Here is a 20,353-nt window from a genome sequence, read left to right on the forward strand (position 1 = left end):
GCAACTACCATCCATCTCAACCGTGTGTAGCAACTACCATCCATCTCAACCGTGTGTAGTAACTACCATCCATCACAACCTTGTGTAGCAACTACCATCCATCTCAACCGTGTGTAGCAACTACCATCCATCTCAACCTTGTGTAGCAACTACCATCCATCTCAACCGTGTGTAGCAACTACCATCCATCTCAAACATGTGTAGCAACTACCATCCATCTCAACCTTGTGTAGCAACTACCATACATCTCAACCGTGTGTAGTGACTACCATACATCACCATCGTGTGCAGCAACTACCATACATCTCAACCGTGTGTAGTGACTACCATACATCACCATCGTGTGCAGCAACTACCATCCATCGCAACCGTGTGTAGCAACTACCATCCATCTCAAACATGTGTAGCAACTACCATCCATCTCAACCTTGTGTAGCAACTACCATACATCTCAACCGTGTGTAGTGACTACCATACATCACCATCGTGTGTAGCGACTACCATCCATCCCCACCGTGTGCAGCAACTAACATCCATCCCCACCGTGTGTAGCAACTACCATCCATCTCCAGTCCCTGCCTATGTAATCCAAGGTCAACTCCACACTTGACTTACTGAATTCCGACTCTCTCTTAGTCTCAACTGAATGCTTTCACCTCCTCTCCCTGTCAAGGCTGGACCCCTCAAGGCAGTGTTCTGGGCCTGGTCCTATTCCTGATCCTGATCTTCATCAATGATCTCCAACTCTCTGGAAAATCCTTTTTATCTATTTCTTGATAACTCCACCCTCTGACGTGACATCCCTCATCCTTCAGCCAGGCACACTGCAGCATCTTCCCTCTCTTCAGACATTGATCGAATCACAATGTGGTCAAACAATTGGAACACGTTTTTCAATCCTCACAAATATCACTCTCTCACTATTTCTCTTCAAAAGGACTGCCTGGCAACCCCGCCCATCTACTTTCTCAACAATCCTCTGGAAGAAGTTCAGTCATTAAAACTCCTGGGTCTCACCATCTGCCATGATATTTCTTGGGATAATCACATTTCCAAGCTGGCCTCCAACTCCAAAGCCAGTCGCCGTCTGGGCATCCTGCGTCGTGCGAAGTCCTTCCTCGGCACAGCTGAGCTCCTCACCACATACAAGGCTTTCATCCGCAGCTCAATGGAGTACTGCTCTCCCCTCTGGGCCGGTGCTCCTGCCTCACACCTAGCTTGTCTTCACGCTGTTGAAACCAAAGCGTTCAGAATCATTGGAATCTCCCGCGATGTAGACAACTCCGAGGGCCTTTCACTCACTCACTGCAGGCAGGTTGGTGGTCTTTCCGTCTTCTGCCGACTCCTCTCCAGCCTTGCTCCCCCAGCTCTCTCTGTGCTCTGTCCCCCCAATATTCCTACAGGTCGCACAAGATCTGCCTGCAACCCTCTTATGGTTAAACTGCCAAAATCAAGGCTCTCTGCTCACCTTCACTCCCCTTTTCTACCGCCTCTGGAACAAACTCCCGCACTCTCTTCAATCCCACTCCTCCCTCCAGGTCTTTAAAACAGCTGTTCACCACCATCTCTTATCTTCCCCCATCCAAAACCCTGATCTCCTCTACCCCCATTAATCCACCCCAGACCCACCTCCTTCAAATTCCCTGATTTCTTTCCTGAAATCCCTTGTAGTGTCCATCTTGTTTATCCCGTGTACTCCGCGCAGCCCTCTCCCTTCACAGCCCTCCCCATGTCCCTGTTCTCTACTGTTCTTGTGCATCCCTCTCTCTCCCCCCTCTTGTCTCCCCCTCCCTTTATTATATGTTATATGTGTTAGCTCTAACACGAGCCTCGACTTAGTATACATAAAATAATAATAATAATAATATTAATAATAATAATAATAATAATAATAATAATCTGTAGATTTATGGAGTACTGCTCTCCCCTCTGGGATGGCTCACCTGTCTCACACATTGCTCAGCTTGTCACCCTGGAAACCAAAGCCTTCAAAATCAGTAGCATCTCGTGCGGTTGGGGTGAAGCTGAATGTACGGGCCTATCACTTTGCCGTCACAGACAACTGCCTGGTTTCTCTGTCTTCCACCACTTCCTTTGTGGTCTTGCACCCTCTGCTCTTTCCTTGCTTTGTTCCCACCTCCCCCCTCCCCACACCCAGGTTTCCACAGGGTACACACGCTCTACCATCAACCTATTTCTGGTAAAACTCCGAAAATCAAGACTCACTGTTCACCTCCACTCATTCAATCCTATTTTGTCCCAACCTGTGAAACCAACTTCCACACTCTCTTTAATCTCATTCTTCCCTCCAGGTCGTCAAGACAGCTGTTCACCACCATCTTGGATCATCCCCATTGCAAAACCATGATCTTTTATACCCGCGTTAACCCCTCCTCTCTTCCCCTAATCCACCTCCAAGACCACCTCCTCCCAATTTTCCAGTTTTTCCTTCCTGACAGTCTGCTTTGTATCAATCTTGTCCAACCACGTGCACCCGTTGTGCTATCCCTCTGTCCTCCCCACTTGTCCTGTTTGTCCAAGAATCCCTCTACTTCATCCTTCAACCCTGCTTTTGGTGCCCCCCCCCCCCCCCCCCATTCTACTCTTCCTTTGGCTCTGTTGCGTCCTGATCCACTCAGTGTTCTCGGACTTCCATGAGCCTCGACTATGTAGCCTCCCCCGCCCCTCTCTCCTCCCCCCTCCCCCCCACCCCTCTCTCCTCCCCCCTCCCCCCTCCCCCCACCCCTGGTCCAAATAAAAGTTTCTCCTTGTCCAACAGAAAAAAATAAAATAAGAAGACGTCATGCGTAGCACAATACTTGCAAAATCCCCCCCACCCCCAAAAGTTTTCCATTGATACAGCAAATTGGCCATTTCATGAAGATTAAAATTTACGATCTTGATCAAAGCTCGGGTCAACAGGATGAAAAGTGACGACTTTTCAGATGAAAAATGATGATTTTAGAAGTTTGACGTTGTTGACCTTTTGACCTCATAAATAGTTGGTTTCCCAATCCAGTGAGGCAATACACAAATGCTGTTCTATTTACAAGTCAATCGGATGAAAATTGATGGGTTTTCAGATGAAAATTTATGATTTTGGAACTTTGACCTTCAGTTGCCCTTTGACCTTTTGACCTCAAAAATAGTTTGCTTCCTAATTCAGTGAGGCACTATGCAAATGCTGTTCAATTTTCAAGTCAATCGGATGAGAATTGACGGTTGTTTCAGATGAAAAGTGATGATTTTGGAAGTTTGACCATGAGTTGACCTTTGACCTATTGACCTCAAATAGTATTTTTCCAAATTTACTGAATCAATATGCAAATGCTGTTCAATTTTCAAGCCAATTGGTTGAGAATTGACGGCTTTTCAGATGAAAATTGATGACTTTTAAAATTTGACCTTGAGTTGACCTTTGACCATTTGACCTCAAAAAAGTTAATTTCCCAATTTATTGACTATGTACAAATGTTATTCAATTTTCAAGTCAATCGGATGTAAAATGGCGATTTCTTGAAATTTGACCTCCAGATGACCTTTGACCTTTGACCTCAAAATCAATAGGCTTCTCAATTGTGACGACCTAGACAGCTTAGTGAAGTTTTGTGACGATCGGTTTAGAATTGTGACCTGTAGGCCGGTGACAGACAAACAAACAGACAAAGAAGAAGACGTCATGCGGATTACGATACTTGCAACATCCGCTCCGACCCCCAAGAAAAAAAATTCCATTGATACAGCAAATTGTCCATTTCATCAAGATTAAAATTGACAATCTTGATCAAAGCCCGGGTCAACAGGAAGAAAAGTGATGATTTTTCAGATGAAAAATGATGATTTTGGAAGGTTGACCTTAAGTTGACCTTTTGACCTCAAAAATAGTTTGTTTCCCAATTTAGTGGCTCGATATGCAAATGCTGTTCAATTTTCAAGTCAATCGGTTGAGAATTGACGGCTTTTTAGATGAAAATTTGATGATTTTTAAAATTGGACCTTGAGATGACCTTTGACATTTTGACCTCAAAAATAGTATGTTTCCCAATTTAGTGACTTGATATACAAATGCTATTCAATTTTCAAGTCAATCGGATTAAAAATGGCGATTTTAGAAATTTGATCTCCAGATGACCTTTGACCTTTGACCTCAAAATCAACAGGCTTCTCAATTGGGACGACTTATACAACGTGGTGAAGTTTCGTGACGATCGCTTTAGAATTGTGACCTGTAGGCCGGTGACAAACAGACAGACAAACAGACAGACCAGAAACGGAACCGACCCGTATACTTGAAAAATCCTCGATTTTGCAATAAAGCAAAATCACTGAAAAAAAACTGGATGGAATTCCTCTACAAACTATTCTCCTCACCTGGACACCAAGGGTTGAAGATAAAGTAGACATTTGGTGCATGATGGCGCGCCGTGCGGAACAGGTAACCATGGCACAGCGTAGCCACGCACACCTGGAATTTACCCACAATGCATTTTGGTGATGTGTGCACAAGAAGTGAGAGAACGTTTCCCTCCGACTTTAAAACAGTTGCCCCCCATAAGCGAGTTTCCCGTGAGTGCAGGTCATCCTCCAACGGGACAGGAATGTACGTGCCATGCTCAAAACTCGGCCTTGAACCTAAACATTCATAAACAGAAAAACAACAAGCATTCCTTATTTATCTTGTTACTCTTGCATTCAGGTGTGCATGTTTAGAAATTATACATCAGCTTCTCTGAATTTCAGATCTAAAACGTTGAAAAACGACTTGGTTTAGTGACAACTAGCGTGGGGAGAAATGAGGTCAATGTTCATGTGGGTGGACACAAAACAATCAGGGAAACACATTGAACAGGCCACAAAATGATGGAACAAGATAGAAAACGGACAAAATCAATGTCGGATACATAGAACAGGCCACAAAATGATGGAACAAGATAGAAAACGGACAAAATCAATGTCGGATACATAGAACAGGCCACAAATTGATGGAACAAGAAAGAAAAAGGACAAAATCAATGTCGGATACATAGAACAGGCCACGAAATGATGGAACAAGATAGAAAAAGGACAAAATCAATATCGGATACATAGAACAGGGCACAAAATGATGGAACAAGATAGAAAAAGGACAAAATCAATATCGGATACATAGAACAGGCCACGAAATGATGGAACAAGATAGAAAAAGGACAAAATCAATGTCGGATACATAGAACAGGGCAAAAATGATGGAACAAGATAGAAAACGGACAAAATCAATGTCGGATACATAGAACAGGCCACAAATTGATGGAACAAGATAGAAAACAGACAAAATCAATGTCGGATAAATAGAACAGGGCACAAAATGATGGAACAAGATAGAAAACGGACAAAATCAATGTCGGATACATAGAACAGGGCACAAAATGATGGAACAAGATAGAAAAAGGACAAAATCAATATCGGATACATAGAACAGGCCACGAAATGATGGAACAAGATAGAAAAAGGACAAAATCAATGTCGGATACATAGAACAGGGCAAAAATGATGGAACAAGATAGAAAACGGACAAAATCAATATCGGATACATAGAACAGGGCACAAAATGATGGAACAAGATAGAAAAAGGACAAAATCAATATCGGATACATAGAACAGGCCACGAAATGATGGAACAAGATAGAAAAAGGACAAAATCAATGTCGGATACATAGAACAGGGCAAAAATGATGGAACAAGATAGAAAACGGACAAAATCAATGTCGGATACATAGAACAGGCCACAAATTGATGGAACAAGATAGAAAACAGACAAAATCAATGTCGGATAAATAGAACAGGGCACAAAATGATGGAACAAGATAGAAAACGGACAAAATCAATGTCGGATACATAGAACAGGGCACAAAATGATGGAACAAGATAGAAAAAGGACAAAATCAATGTCGGATACATAGAACAGGGCAAAAATGATGGAACAAGATAGAAAACGGACAAAATCAATGTCGGATACATAGAACAGGCCACAAATTGATGGAACAAGATAGAAAACAGACAAAATCAATGTCGGATAAATAGAACAGGGCACAAAATGATGGAACAAGATAGAAAACGGACAAAATCAATGTCGGATACATAGAACAGGGCACAAAATGATGGAACAAGATAGAAAAAGGACAAAATCAATGTCGGATACATAGAACAGGGCACAAAATGATGAAACAAGATAGAAAACGGACAAAATCAATGTCGGATACATAGAACAGGGCACAAAATGATGGAACAAGATAGAAAAAGGACAAAATCAATGTCGGATACATAGAACAGGCCACAAAATTATGGAACAAGATAGAAAAAGGACAAAATCAATGTCGGATACATAGAACAGGCCACGAAATGATGGAACAAGATAGAAAAAGGACAAAATCAATGTCGGATACATAGAACAGGGCACAAAATGATGGAACAAGATAGAAAAAGGACAAAATCAATGTCGTATACATAGAACAGGGCACAAAATGATGGAACAAGATAGAAAACGGACAAAATCAATGTCGGATACATAGAACAGGGCACAAAATGATGGAACATGATAGAAAAAGGACAAAATCAATGTCGGATACATAGAACAGGGCACAAATTGATGGAAAAAGATAGAAAAAGGACAAAATCAATGTCGGATACATAGAACAGGCCACAAATTGATGGAACAAGATAGAAAAAGGACAAAATCAATGTCGGATACACAGAACAGGGCACAAATTGATGGAACATGATAGAAAAAGGACAAAATCAATGTCGGATACATAGAACAGGCCACAAATTGATGGAACAAGATAGAAAAAGGACAAAATCAATGTCGGATACATAGAACAGGGCACAAAATGATGGAAGATGATAGAAAAAGGACAAAATCAATGTCGGATACGTAGAACAGACCACAAAATGATGGAACATGATAGAAAAAGGACAAAATCAATGTCAGATACATAGAACAGACCACAAAATGATGGAACATGATAGAAAAAGGACAAAATCAATGTCGGATACATAGAACAGGCCACAAAATGATGGAACATGATAGAAAAAGGACAAAATCAATGTCGGATACATAGAACAGGCCACAAAATGATGGAACATGATAGAAAAAGGACAAAATCAATATCGGATACACAGAACAGACCACAAAATGATGGAATAGGACAGAAAAAGGACAAAAGCTATTTCAGAAGAACGCAGAGGTCAATAGGTAAGCATGAAGGTTGTCATACCGATAAAAAGTTCCATTTGCAGGCGATCTGCAGTTGGTTCGAACGGGCGACTCAGGATGAGTTCTACCTTGAATGGAAACCCACGTCGTAGAACAAGGTATGCACTGTCATAATCTTCGGTGTGATGTGTCTTTTTCGCCTCACCATGGTCTATATTTACCTTCCACACCTGCAACACGCTGGGTTCTGTCGAGACACAATCCAATGCCTGGTTCTTCTTCAAACCGTAGAGGTGAACAGGTGAACACGAACACAAACATGAACTGTGAGAGAACTTTCTTCAAACAAGTGAAGAACCTTCTGGAAAGTACTTTTTTGATTTCACTTGTGTGAAGCTAGAAGAACCTTCCTGTCACTTCACTGACGGACCTATATAGTCCGTGGGCTGAGTAGGGTTTACATGCACCTCCCCCGCCCCCCCACAACTTAACTTCCCGGGTATGTCCATGTACCCCCCACCCTAGGGGTTAGGAAAAACCATGTTAACATAAAAAAAACTCATTCGCAAGGTACATCCCACGCATATTTTGATGTTACCCCCCCCCCTGTGTCAGTGATTTCCAAAAATTAGGGGTTGGCGAAATTCAAATGGCCATAACTTTTTACCTCGTCATCCTATGGTTGCATATGACCCCTCAAAATGTTTGTCCTGGGACACTCTTTACAATGATATGTGTTATATGCAAACGAGGTCACTAATGAGGTCACCAGAGGTCAAACTATGAGGGAATGAGTTTTTTTTCTGTTAACATGGTTTTTCCTAACCCCTAGGGTGGGGGGTACATGGACATACCCGGGAAGTTAAGTTGTGGGGGGGGGGGGGGGGGGGGTGCATGTAAACCCTACTCAGTCCACGGACTATTAGTCGTCACGTGGGGACGGGAAGAGGGAGAGGAAGGGGGAGGGGAGGTGGTGCATGAGGGAAAGGGAGGGAGTGGAACTGGAGGGGAAGGGGGAGCTGGTGAGAGAAAAGGGGAGGAGAGGGGTAGGTGAGGAGTGGGAAGGAGGGGAGGGAGAGAGGGAGGGAAGGGGAGGAAGAGGGAGAGGAAGTTTGAGGGAAGGGGAGGGTAGGTAGAGGGAGAGGTCAGGAGGGGCAAGGGCAAGGGAGGGGAAGGGGGGGCAAGGGAGGGGAAGGGGGAGCAGGGGAGGAGATGAGGGGGAAGGGGAGGGCTTTTGAGAGGATGGGAAGGGAAGGGCTGCTCCATTGGGGGGGGGGCGGGGGGGGGGGAAGAGAGAAGGGAAGGAAGACACATTTCCCTGTGCAAAGAGTGCTTTAACCTCAGCGTTGCCCATGTAAAGAAGGAAATTGTAAGACCCTCTGACACCAACACCAGATGGCACGACACAGTACTCATTTACATCGATAATTTATGGCCCCCCAACCCCCCACACCCTCGTGTGAGGCCGTGATCACATAGCTTATTTTAAGTTCCAAACTCGTGTACCCAGAGTTTAGAACTTAAAAGATGTGGCTGTGCACAAGGAACAAAGACAGACGGACAGACGGACAAACAGAGAGACAATGGCACTTATTTATACTGTTATGTCGGTGGGTAGGGCATATATAGATTTGGGTAGATCTGTATAGGTATCATGCTCCGGTTGTCGTGGGTAGCTCGAACCATCTCGATGTAAATAAGTAGAGGACCTGTCTAGACCGGATGTCGGATAAGTTGGGTATGTGTCCCCACCACGAGGGGGCAGGGATTGTTAACTAGCATAGGGATTATGCTAATTCCATTGTGTGTTGTTACCTCTGTGAACATCCCGGTGTCTCTTATGCCAATGCATCCCATAGACATTAGCTAGGCCGAATAGCGCACCACATTAATTAATTCCCCTGCCGCCACAAGACTTACAGGAAGAACAGGCAGGAAGCCAGTTCGGGGCACCGCCGATGGGGCCGCAGTCAGCCACATCACCAGCTGCCATAGCAGGCAAACATCGTGCAAGGCAGGATGAGGCCACGCCCACCTCGTGATGGATTGGTAAGAGGGTTTTGATGGGAAGACTGCACCACGGGGTAAGGATGTGGCCACTAATTGGTGGAAGGAAGGTGGAAGGAAACGGCAGACTGATTGGCGAGCGACCGATGGCATGAGACAGAAGTGACATGGCCATTGGTGGAGAGAGCACTGATGTCACACCATGGCCGGTAAAATCACGGACTGGCCGACATTTTCTCTCTAGTTTTTGTGTCTTCCTTCTTGGGTGGACCTGTTCCCTTTGCTGCCTCGTGATTCCGCTCCCTCGACTGCTGACTCCTTTCACCACCTTCGCCCTCAACCCTCTCTCCTTCCTACACCACAAACGTTGGGTGCATCGGAGTTCAGTGACGAATCGAGGAAGACGTTGCACGACTGAAGGGGCGGGTTGCACACATGCCCGCTCACTTCACACGAAGCACGCGTCAGGGCCCAGCGAACGACGAGCGTACGAGCGAGGCTTGCCGCTGGAGTAAACGGGACCTCACGTGCAAACAACGAGCGTACGAGCGAGGCTTGCCGCTGGAGCAGACGAGACCGGGGTGAGCGAGATGCTCGGTGAGGCCTGACGGAGCGTGAGGTCCATGCCGTTAATGAAGAGGAAGGGGGAGCATCGGATACAGAACAGGGGGGGGGGGGGGGTCAGGTAAGATGTGGAAGAGGAGGAAGTGGTAGGGAGAGCTGTTGAAGGTGTGTCAGAGATTTCAGAATAGCTTGGAGAAAGGGAAGAATGGGGCGGATAAAAGGTTTGATGGTGATTGGGTGAGGCACAGTGAGGTGTTATTTGAGGAGGGAGCTCCTTTTTTCTCGAAACTGTATTTATCTTTGGGTGTGTGTACCTACAGTGTGTCCTTAGTAAGATTATCGGTGTTAATTTTTCATACCTGTATACAAAATCGTCGGTTAATTCATGTCGTATATTCAGAGGCCCAGTAGGCTACCGTGTCCGACCTTGAGGCTTTGTTTTTCTCTCAGCGGTCCGTCGATTGCGCTGCAATTACTTTCGTTCACTGTTTTTGTCCCAGTCTTTCACCCCATACTTCCTTGTTTAAAATCTCAACTCAAAAAAAAAAAAAACCCCAAAAAATATTTCCTTCTATGTTCTTATTCGCTTATTCGCTGTTCTTATTTGTTCATTCGTTCTTCGATCATGTTGTTCGTGATCACGTGATCACGTTGTTAAAAATGTTTAAACTTTCCCCTGAAGAACTGTATTCTGTCGTATATTACAACACCTTTTTCTTCTTCTTCTGTAAAAGGATGCTTTCGACTTGCTCACCAAATCTATTCATTCCAAAAAAAAATTCCATCTCTTACAGTTCCTCTTTTCTACATTCCCGAAACTCTCCTGCACTCCACCCCTCCTTCAGCGTCCTCAAACGTATTTTTGACTTGAAGGTCACAAGAAACTCATTTTGCAATAAATGTTCGTTTCCCATTAATCGTACACTTTTCAAAATCCAATCTCACCCCTCCCCTCCAAATCTTCCCCATCACCCCTTCCCTCCAAAACTTCCCCATCACCCCTCCCCTCCAAAACTTCCCCATCACCCCTCCCCTCCAAATCTTCCCCATCACCCATCTCTTTCAAATCTTCCCCCTTGCCCCTCCCCTCCAAATCTTCCCCATCACCCATCCCTTTCAAATCTCCCCCCTTGCCCCTTCCCTCCTAAACTCACCCCACATCCCTCCCCTCCGAGACTCTCCCTCGCTCCTCCCCTCCTAGACTCCCCTCTCACCCCGCCTCCTCAAAGCGTCCTCCCCGCTTCTTCCCCCTTCCAACTTTCACCTTCATCTCCCCCAACCTTCTGCCTCGCTCTTCCCCCTCCTCAAATAACACCTCACTGTGCCTCACCCAATCACCATCAAACCTTTTGTCCGCCCCATTCTTCCCTTTCTCCAAGCTATTCTGAAATCTCTGACACACCTTCAACAGCTCTCCCTACCACTTCCTCCTCTTCCACATCTTACCCTACCCATCCCCCCCCCCCCCCTGTTCTGTATCCGATGCTCCCCCTTCCTCTTCATTAACGGTATGGACCTCAAACATCCGGGGCCTTCGCTCAAACTTGACTGATCTCTCCATACAGATGGTTCTGACAAACCAGACGTGATCTGCTTAACAGAAACTTTCCTCCTTCATGATGTCTCTGATTCCTTGGTATCTCTCCCAGGTTACTCCCTCCTCCGGTATGATAGACCTGAGCCTGGTCCTTGAGGTGGGGTTGCTATCTTTATAAAAAAACTCTTCCTCACTCGCCCTGCACTGCCCTCTCTCCACCTCACCCCCAGGAATAGCTTTGGCTATGGCTTCCCCTTCGCTCCCAACTTTTGTTCATATGTGTGTTGTACCGTCCACCAAACAGTGATGACTCCATCTACATCTTGCTGTCTGATATATGGACCAACTTCTATCTACCCATCCAAACTCTCTCTTCCTCATATGTAGTGATTTCAATTGTCACCATGCCAGTTGGCTGGGTGTGGGTACCTCTCTCACCAGCCATGGCTCTTCAGCAAAGGACTTCTGCGACTCACTGGGACTGACATAATCTGTCAATTCCCCGACCCGGATCTCAGTCAACGGAGCATCTTCTCTTCTGGACTTGGTTATGACTAACTTCCCTGAAAATGTCTGCTGCTCTTCCTCTGCTCCAATCGGCTCATCTGATCATGTGCTTGTTAAAGTGGACATCTCTCTGACCATTCTCAGAGAGCCTCCTCAGCATCGACGAGTCTGGCATTTCACTCAGGCCAACTGGCACGGTCTTCAAGCAGCCATCAATCATCTGGACTGGTCTCCCATCTCGACCGCCTCTGACATCAACTCATCCTGGGAATCCTTCCAAAGTAAATTGCTCTCTCTCTGTGCACAGATTTATCCCATCTCGTCTTCAGTTGTCATACCCTTCCTCCCGTCCATGGTACACGGAATCTTGTGGTGAGGCTGTTGCCCAGAAACAACTTGCTTTCATCTCCTTGAAAGCAAATCCAACGGCAGGAAATCTCATTTCCTTTCACAAAGCCCAAAACAAGTGTGTGTCCACCCTCAGGAGAGCCAGGAAACAATATCTCTCCGTTCTCAAGACCGAACTCTCTTATCTGTCTCCCTCTTCCAAATCCTGGTGGTGTTTGGTCAAATCTGTTTCTGGTGTTTGTTCCCCCTCCATCCCCTCCCTCACCTCAAACGGCTACACGGCTGACTCCGCACGTGAAAAAGCTGAATGCCTCAACTCTGTGTTTGCCTCTAAATCTTGTGTCCCAAACCCATCCCTCTCTGTACCCACCGTACCCAGTCGTACCCAGCTGCTCCTGGAATCTGTGTCCTTTCCTCCTGACAAGGTGGAAAAGTTTCTGTCAACCCTCGACTCTGATTCTGCAACTGGACCTGATGGCATCAGCCCATGGGTCCTAAAATCCCGTTATTCCGCTCTTTCACTCCCTCTCTCTGTTCTCTTCACCCTCTCTTTTGCTCAAGGTCATCTGCCATCTGCTTGGAAATCAGCCAACATCACAGCTTTGCACAAGAAAGGTGCAAAAACAGATCCTAGCAACTACAGACCAATCAGCCTTCTCCCAATTATCAGCAAAGTCATGGAATCCATCATTGCTTCGGATATGAAATCTTTCCTCTTCTCCAATGGCTTGATCTCTGATCATCAATTTGGTTTCAGACCTGGTCACTCTACTCTGGACATGCTGCTTCTGCTTTCTCAACAGTGGATGGAGGTCCTCAATGCCAAACAGGAAATTAGAGCTGTCTCCCTTGACATATCACGTGCCTTCGATACGGTCTGGCACCCCGCTCTGCTCACCAAACTCTCCTCCTTTGGTATCCATGGAAATCTCCACGAATGGCTGGCGGACTTCCTCTCTTGTCGTAATCAACGTGTGGCCCTGAATGGGTCTCTCTGATCTCCTCTTCCTGTTCAGGTTGAAGTTCCCCAAGGCAGTGTTCTGGGCCCTGTGCTTTTTCTGGTCTTCATCAATGATCTCTCTGACTCTCTTGAAAATCCTCTCTATCTCTTTGCTGAAGACTCCACTCTCTGTCGCTCCATTCCTCATCCCTCAGATCGGCAGTCTGCAGCCTCCTCACTCTCTGCAGACCTGGACAAAATCACAGACTGGGCAAACAAGTGGAACATGTCTTTCAATCCTGACAAATCTCACACTTTTACGATGTCTCTTCGAAAAGACCGACTGGACAACCCTCCCATCCACTTTCTGAATAATCCTTTCCAAGAAGTTCTGTCACTCAAGCTTTTGGGTCTCACTATCTGCCATGATCTTTCCTGGGAAAACCACATTTCAAATCTGGCCTCCAAAGCCAGTCGCCGACTGGGCATCCTCCGTCGTGCGAAGTCCTTCCTTGGCACACCTGAGCTCCTCACCACATACAAGGCTTTCATCCACAGCTCAATGGAAAACTGCTCTCCCCTCTGGGCTGGTGCTCCTGCCTCACACCTAGCTCGTCTTCACGCTGTTGAAACCAAAGCGTTCAGAATCATTGGAATCTTCCGCGATGAAGCTAACTCCAAGGGCCTTTCACTCACTCACCGCAGGCAGGTTGGTGGCCTTTCCGTCTTCTACCGATTCCTCTCTGGCCTTGCCCCCCCCCAGCTCTCTCTGGGCTCTGTCCCCCAAATAGTCCTACAGGTCACACAAGATCTGCCTGCAACCCTCTTATGGTTAAACTGCCAAAATAAAGACTCTCTGCTCACCTTCACTCCTTCATTCCTCTTTTCTCCCGCCTCTGGAACAAACTCCCTCACACTCTTCAATCCCACTCCACCCTCCAGGTCTTTAAAACAGCTGTTCACCACCATCTCTTATCTTCCCCCATCCAAAACCTTGATCTTTTCTACCCCCGCTAATTTCACCCCAAATCCACTTTTTTGAAATACCAACTTCTGTCCTGGAAGTCCTTGGTGTCCTTGTGTTTTATACTTCTCCCACCCCCCCCCCCTACGCCCCTTCCCACGCCTCCTCCCCCAAGCCCTCTCCCTCCCACACATCTCCCTGCTCTCAAATGTTGTGTTTGTGTGCTTCCCCTTCTCTCCCCATCTTGTCTTCCGCTCCCTCTTTTTATACATTTTGTTTGTCTGTTTGATTTGTTTGTGAAATAAATGTTAGCTCTTTCACGAGCCTCGATTCTGTATACAAGTAAAAAAAAAAAAGTAGATGACCTGTCTAGACCGGATGTCGGATAAGTTGGGTATGTGTCCCCGTCACGAGGGGGCGGGGCTTGTTAACTAGCGTAGGGATTATGCTAATTCCATTGTGTGTCATTCCCTCTGTGAACATCCCGGTGTCGCTTGTGGCAATACATCCCATAGACATTAGCTTGGCCCAATAGCGCACCACATTAATTAATTCCCCTGCCGCCACAAGACTTACAGGAAGAACAGGCAGGAAGCCAGTTCGGGGCACCGCCGATGGGGCCACAGTCAGCCACATCACCAGCTGCCATCGCAGGCAAACATCGTGCAAGGCAGGATGAGGCCACGCCCACCTCGTGATGGATTGGTAAGAGGGTTTTGATGGGAAGACCACACCACGGGGTAAGGATGTGGCCACTAATTGGTGGAAGGAAGGTGAAAGGAAGCGGCAGACTGATTGGCGAGCGACCGATGGCATGAGACAGAAGTGACACGGCCATTGGTGGAGAGAGCACTGATGTCACACCATGGCCGGTAAAATCACGGACTGGCCGACATTTTCTCTCTAGTTTTTGTGTCTTCCTTCTTGGGTGGACCTGTTCCCTTTGCTGCCTCGTGATTCCGCTCCCTCGACTGCTGACTCCTTTCACCACCTTCGCCCTCAACCCTCTCTCCTTCCTACACCACAAACGTTGGGTGCATCGGAGTTCAGTGACGAATCGAGGAAGACGTTGCATGACTGAAGGGGCGGGTTGCACACACGCCCGCTCGATTCACGCGAAGGACGCGTCAGGGCCCAGCGAACGACGAGCGTACGAGCGAGGCTTGCCGCTGGAGTAAACGGGACCTCGCGTGCGAACAACGAGCGTACGAGCGAGGCTTGCCGCTGGAGCAGACGAGACCGGCGTGAGCGAGATGCTCGGTGAGGCCGGACGGAGCGTGCCTGTTCGATCCCTGTCAGACGCTAAATCCAGACACAGCTATGCTCGCATCCACAAACAACGTTTCCTTTATTTATCCTTACCATTGTGTTGTATTTGAAGTCAGGTGTGGGGACGTCCCGATTTAGGACATTTATCTTCCGTCGCGTTCTTTGTTATCGGAGTCCGGCAATAAAGCCGCATATTTTTGTACAGCAACTCAACTTTTGGTTTGATTTTTTAATTTGCAGGTGAAGACTGCGTGGGGCCGTAAGGTAAGCCACGGCATTTCCCCCAAATTCCCCTTCTCGTGTATGATCCGCCATTGAATTGATTGTCGCCTCGTTAAGCTCGATTACATCCATGGACGTTCTGTCTTCACAGAGCCGTCCACACGATAATACTATAGTATACCCACTCACTCCGGTCGCGGCAAGGGGAGTCATGTTATTATCCTTATTATTATCGCTAATTATTATTAGGTTCGAGGTTCGATCAGGTCATTGAAAAGATCAGACCGTTCCTCACCATTATAAATCCCGTGTAATAAAATTTATTTCCGTAAGAGTGTTGGGGTGGGGAGGGGGGGAGGGGGAGGGTGGGGTTGAGCAATATCGCAAGTCACAAAACCACTTTGGAGGTAGGGATATTTTTCTTAACATCATTAATACTAGGGCATGCCCGTACGTGGGTGCCCGTTCCTTGCCAAAAAAAAAAAAAAACGCTACCCGTACGCTCTACCCCGCCCGTACGCCCGTACGCCCGTAAACAAAAAAAACAACGCTCTTCGCTTCCACCCTTCGCTCTGACTGAATTGGGAGAAATAATGCGCATAAGAAATCGAGAAATTATTATTTTCTCCGGAAGAAATCGAATTACGAACCGTAATGGCGCACGTGCTCGGCTCGGCTCGCTCTCACATCGGCCACGCCTACGCAACAAAGCGTTCTGTGATTGGCTGCCGGAAGTGAAGTCTTCACTGTCCGGAAGGTCGCAAATCGCAGTTACGATGAATCGCAAATTAGTTTTAATTAGTTTTAAAACATAGTTTAACGGCAACATAGTTTTCCAACGTGAAATAAATGAATACGCTCTCAAATGTGCCGTCCGAGGCAGAGTCTGTTCGCCACGTTCGGCACACGTGATAGCTCGCTGCTCTCTGATTGGTTGAATCGTTTTTTGGACATAGCTCGGTAACTACTTCTCCGATTAATATGAAACCTTGAAAAGGCACATCCCCGGGTCCCCAGCAATATACCTGGCAAGTTTCAAGTATATCGGACCGGTAGTTGTCGAGAAACAGCGGTCACAGACAAACATACATACATACATACATACAAACATACAAACATACAAACATACAAACATACACACAGAGATTACTGGAATTATAGATAGATTATGCTATCATCATAGGTGTTGTTATTACTTTTGTAATGAGAAGCGGCTTTGGAAAAACGCCACGAAAAACTCCTTGGAAGAACCCCACGTTAGTGACAGTCAGTGTCGTGTTGTGGGGTATATAGACTGCAGTAGATCTACAATCAGATACGTTCGGACGTGATAAGCATCCACTGATGCCTCCAAATGTATTTCAGTTTAGTGTTAAACAGCATTAGTGATTTTAAAAAGGTAATCATATGTGTTTGTGCTTTATAATATTTTTACTTCTCTTCTTTATAACATTACTCCACCAAAACGGCACGATAAGCAATTTATACACGTTAAGATGGCGTTTGTTCAAGGAGGAAAAACCCCTTGGGGAGGACACCTTAAAAGGTATTGTGAACAGGGTATTGTCAGAGATGGGCACAGGTGGGCAGAGAAGAGGATATTGTCAGAGATGGGCACAGGTGATGTCAAAATGTTAAACTTGTTAACATCCCAGGTTACTGTGAAGAGGATATTGTCAGAGATGGGCACAGGTGATGTCAGAATGTTAAACTTGTTAACACTCCAGGTTACTGTGAAGAGGATATTGTCAGAGATGGGCACAGGTGATGTCAGAATGTTAAACTTGTTAACGCCCCAGGTTACTGTGAAGAGGATATTGTCAGAGATGGGCACAGGTGATGTCAGAATGTTAAACTTGTTAACACTCCAGGTTACTGTGAAGAGGATATTGTCAGAGATGGGCACAGGTGATGTCAGAATGTTAAACTTGTTAACGCCCCAGGTTACTGTGCACAGTGTATTGTCAGAGACGGGCACAGGTGATGTCAAAATGTTAAACTTGTTAAACTCCCAGGTTACTATGGCCTCTGGGTTTAAATGCCAATGGGTTTAAACTCACGAACCTCCAATGCCTCTGGGTTTGAATGTTGTCCCTATATTTGGATCGAGGTCTTGTCCACTTGGTGGTGAAACACCTTCGCAAATCTCCGGTCCTTCGCACCTGCATCCATTACCAGGTGAGTGCTGTGTCAGCAGCAGGAAAAGAACAAGATGCCATGACGTTTTAGTTCTTACCTCCTTATGATTGTGTAATTATTGTTAAATCAACTAAACGTTTTGTTTTTATCTAAATGTACCACACAGGCACATGGTATGGCATCCTGTACCCAAACGCAATATCCAGGGGCACCAAGGTGCTTGTTCTTGATTTTCGGCCTTTGTCAAACCCCGAGTCGCCAACCACGAAGTCCATATCCCACATGGCGTGCCACCTCCGCGACTGCTCACCTGCAAACAGAGACAAGAACATCAAACACGAGATCAATATGCAGTGATTAACATTTCTTGCCAGCTAAATGTGGTAGCACAGAGTAAAAATATAAATGTGGTGGCACAAAGAGGAGTAAAAATATAAATGTGGTGACACAAAGAGGAGTAAAAAATATAAATGTGGTGGCACAAAGAGGAATAAAAATATAAATGTGATGGCACAAAGAGGAGTAAAAATATAAATGTTGTTGCACAAAGAGGAGTAAAAATATAAATGTTGTTGCACAAAGAGGAGTAAAAATATAAATGTTGTTGCACAAAGAGGAGTAAAAATAGAAATGTTGTTGCACAAAGAGGAGTAAAAATATAAATGTGGTGGCACGAAGAGGAGTAAAAATATAAATGTTGTTGCACAAAGAGGAGTAAAAATATAAATGTTGTTGCACAAAGAGGAGTAAAAATATTAATGTGGTGGCACGAAGAGGAGTAAAAATATAAATGTTGTTGCACAAAGAGGAGTAAAAATATAAATGCTGTGGCACAAAGAGGAGTAAAAATATAAATGTTGTTGCACAAAGAGGAGTAAAAATATAAATGTTGTTGCACAAAGAGGAGTAAAAATATAAATGCTGTGGCACAAAGAGGAGTAAAAATATAAATGTTGTTGCACAAAGAGGAGTAAAAATATAAATGTTGTTGCACAAAGAGGAGTAAAAATATAAATGCTGTGGCACAAAGAGGAGTAAAAATATAAATGTTGTTGCACAAAGAGGAGTAAAAATATAAATGTTGTTGCACAAAGAGGAGTAAAAATATAAATGCTGTGGCACAAAGAGGAGTAAAAATATAAATGTTGTTGCACAAAGAGGAGTAAAAATATAAATGTTGTTGCACAAAGAGGAGTAAAAATATAAATGTTGTTGCACAAAGAGGAGTAAAAATATAAATGCTGTGGCACAAAGAGGAGTAAAAATATAAATGCTGTGGCACAAAGAGGAGTAAAAATATAAATGTTGTTGCACAAAGAGGAGTAAAAATATAAATGTTGTTGCACAAAGAGGAGTAAAAATATAAATGTTGTTGCACAAAGAGGAGTAAAAATATAAATGTTGTTGCACAAAGAGGAGTAAAAATATAAATGTTGTTGCACAAAGAGGAGTAAAAATATAAATGTTGTTGCACAAAGAGGAGTAAAAATATAAATGCTGTGGCACAAAGAGGAGTAAAAATATAAATGTTGTTGCACAAAACGTAGTACCAGGACATACCATGGTGGACGACAATACACGAACAGCACGAACATACCAATGTTACCATGGTGCATGACAACTCACGAGACGCACACACCACAAACTCAGGGCACATGTTAAAGGCTTCAGAGTAACTTACAAGTAAATCATTAAGTTATAAGAAGTGAAGGCACATGTTTCAAAGTTCGTTTTTAGCTTCAAATTGTTTATCAGAAAAGATTTTCTAATATAAGTAAAATAGGATATTTTATATTGTGCAGAAAACCTATAAATACCTTCTCGTTTATAAGACGCCTTCGTCGATTGTGACTGAGATCGCAACCTTCCCACGATCCTTAAACATAGTCACTCCTCCCAGACACACACCCTGGCTGGGTCTGCCCTCATAACCATGGTCACTCCCCCCAGACACACACCCTGGCTGGGTCTGCCCTCATAACCATGGTCACTCCTCCCAGACACACACCCTGGCTGGGTCTGCCCTCATAACCATGGTCACTCCTCCCAGACACACACCCTGGCTGGGTCTGCGCTCATAATCATGGTCACTCCTCCCAGACACACACCCTGGCTGGGTCTGCCCTCATAACCATGGTCACTCCTCCCAGACACACACCCTGGCTGGGTCTGCCCTCATAACCATGGTCACTCCACCCAGACACACACCCTGGCTGGGTCTGCCCTCATAACCATGGTCACTCCTCCCAGACACACACCCTGGCTGGGTCTGCGCTCATAACCATGGTCACTCCTCCCAGACACACACCCTGGCTGGGTCTGCCCTCATAACCATGGTCACTCCTCCCAGACACACACCCTGGCTGGGTCTGCCCTCATAACCATGGTCACTCCTCCCAGACACACACCCTGGCTGGGTCTGCCCTCATAACCATGGTCACTCCTCCCAGACACACACCCTGGCTGGGTCTGCCCTCATAACCATGGTCACTCCTCCCAGACACACACCCTGGCTGGGTCTGCGCTCATAACCATGGTCACTCCTCCCAGACACACACCCTGGCTGGGTCTGCGCTCATAACCATGGTCACTCCTCCCAGACACACACCCTGGCTGGGTCTGCCCTCATAACCATGGTCACTCCTCCCAGACACATGTGGCACC

General features: G+C 45.6%; 1 protein-coding gene across 2 annotated transcripts in view; it reads right to left on the bottom strand.

Annotated features, from left to right (window-relative positions):
- The window catches only part of LOC137434800 (protein-glutamine gamma-glutamyltransferase K), an 83,668-nt gene extending 63,627 nt beyond the window's left edge, over nt 1-20,041 (bottom strand). Inside the window, exons 1-5 of one of the 2 annotated variants that reach the window (XM_078785028.1) lie at nt 19,507-20,041; nt 17,879-17,999; nt 17,615-17,712; nt 7,254-7,439; nt 4,372-4,632 (exon numbers count right to left, since the gene is read on the bottom strand). In XM_078785028.1, the coding sequence (XP_078641154.1) occupies nt 4,372-4,632; nt 7,254-7,439; nt 17,615-17,712; nt 17,879-17,973 (640 nt within the window). In that variant the 5' untranslated portion in view covers nt 17,974-17,999; nt 19,507-20,041. Of the gene's footprint in view, nt 1-4,371; nt 4,633-7,253; nt 7,440-17,614; nt 17,736-17,878; nt 18,000-19,506 lie in introns of both variants that reach the window. The other variant, XM_078785029.1, reaches the window with a different exon arrangement.
- Nucleotides 20,042-20,353: the final 312 nt, after the last annotated feature.

Source organism: Myxine glutinosa, chromosome 9 (assembly GCF_964187855.1).
Source record: "Myxine glutinosa chromosome 9, kmMyxGlut1.1, whole genome shotgun sequence".
In the NCBI taxonomy this organism is placed as follows: domain Eukaryota; kingdom Metazoa; phylum Chordata; class Myxini; order Myxiniformes; family Myxinidae; genus Myxine; species Myxine glutinosa.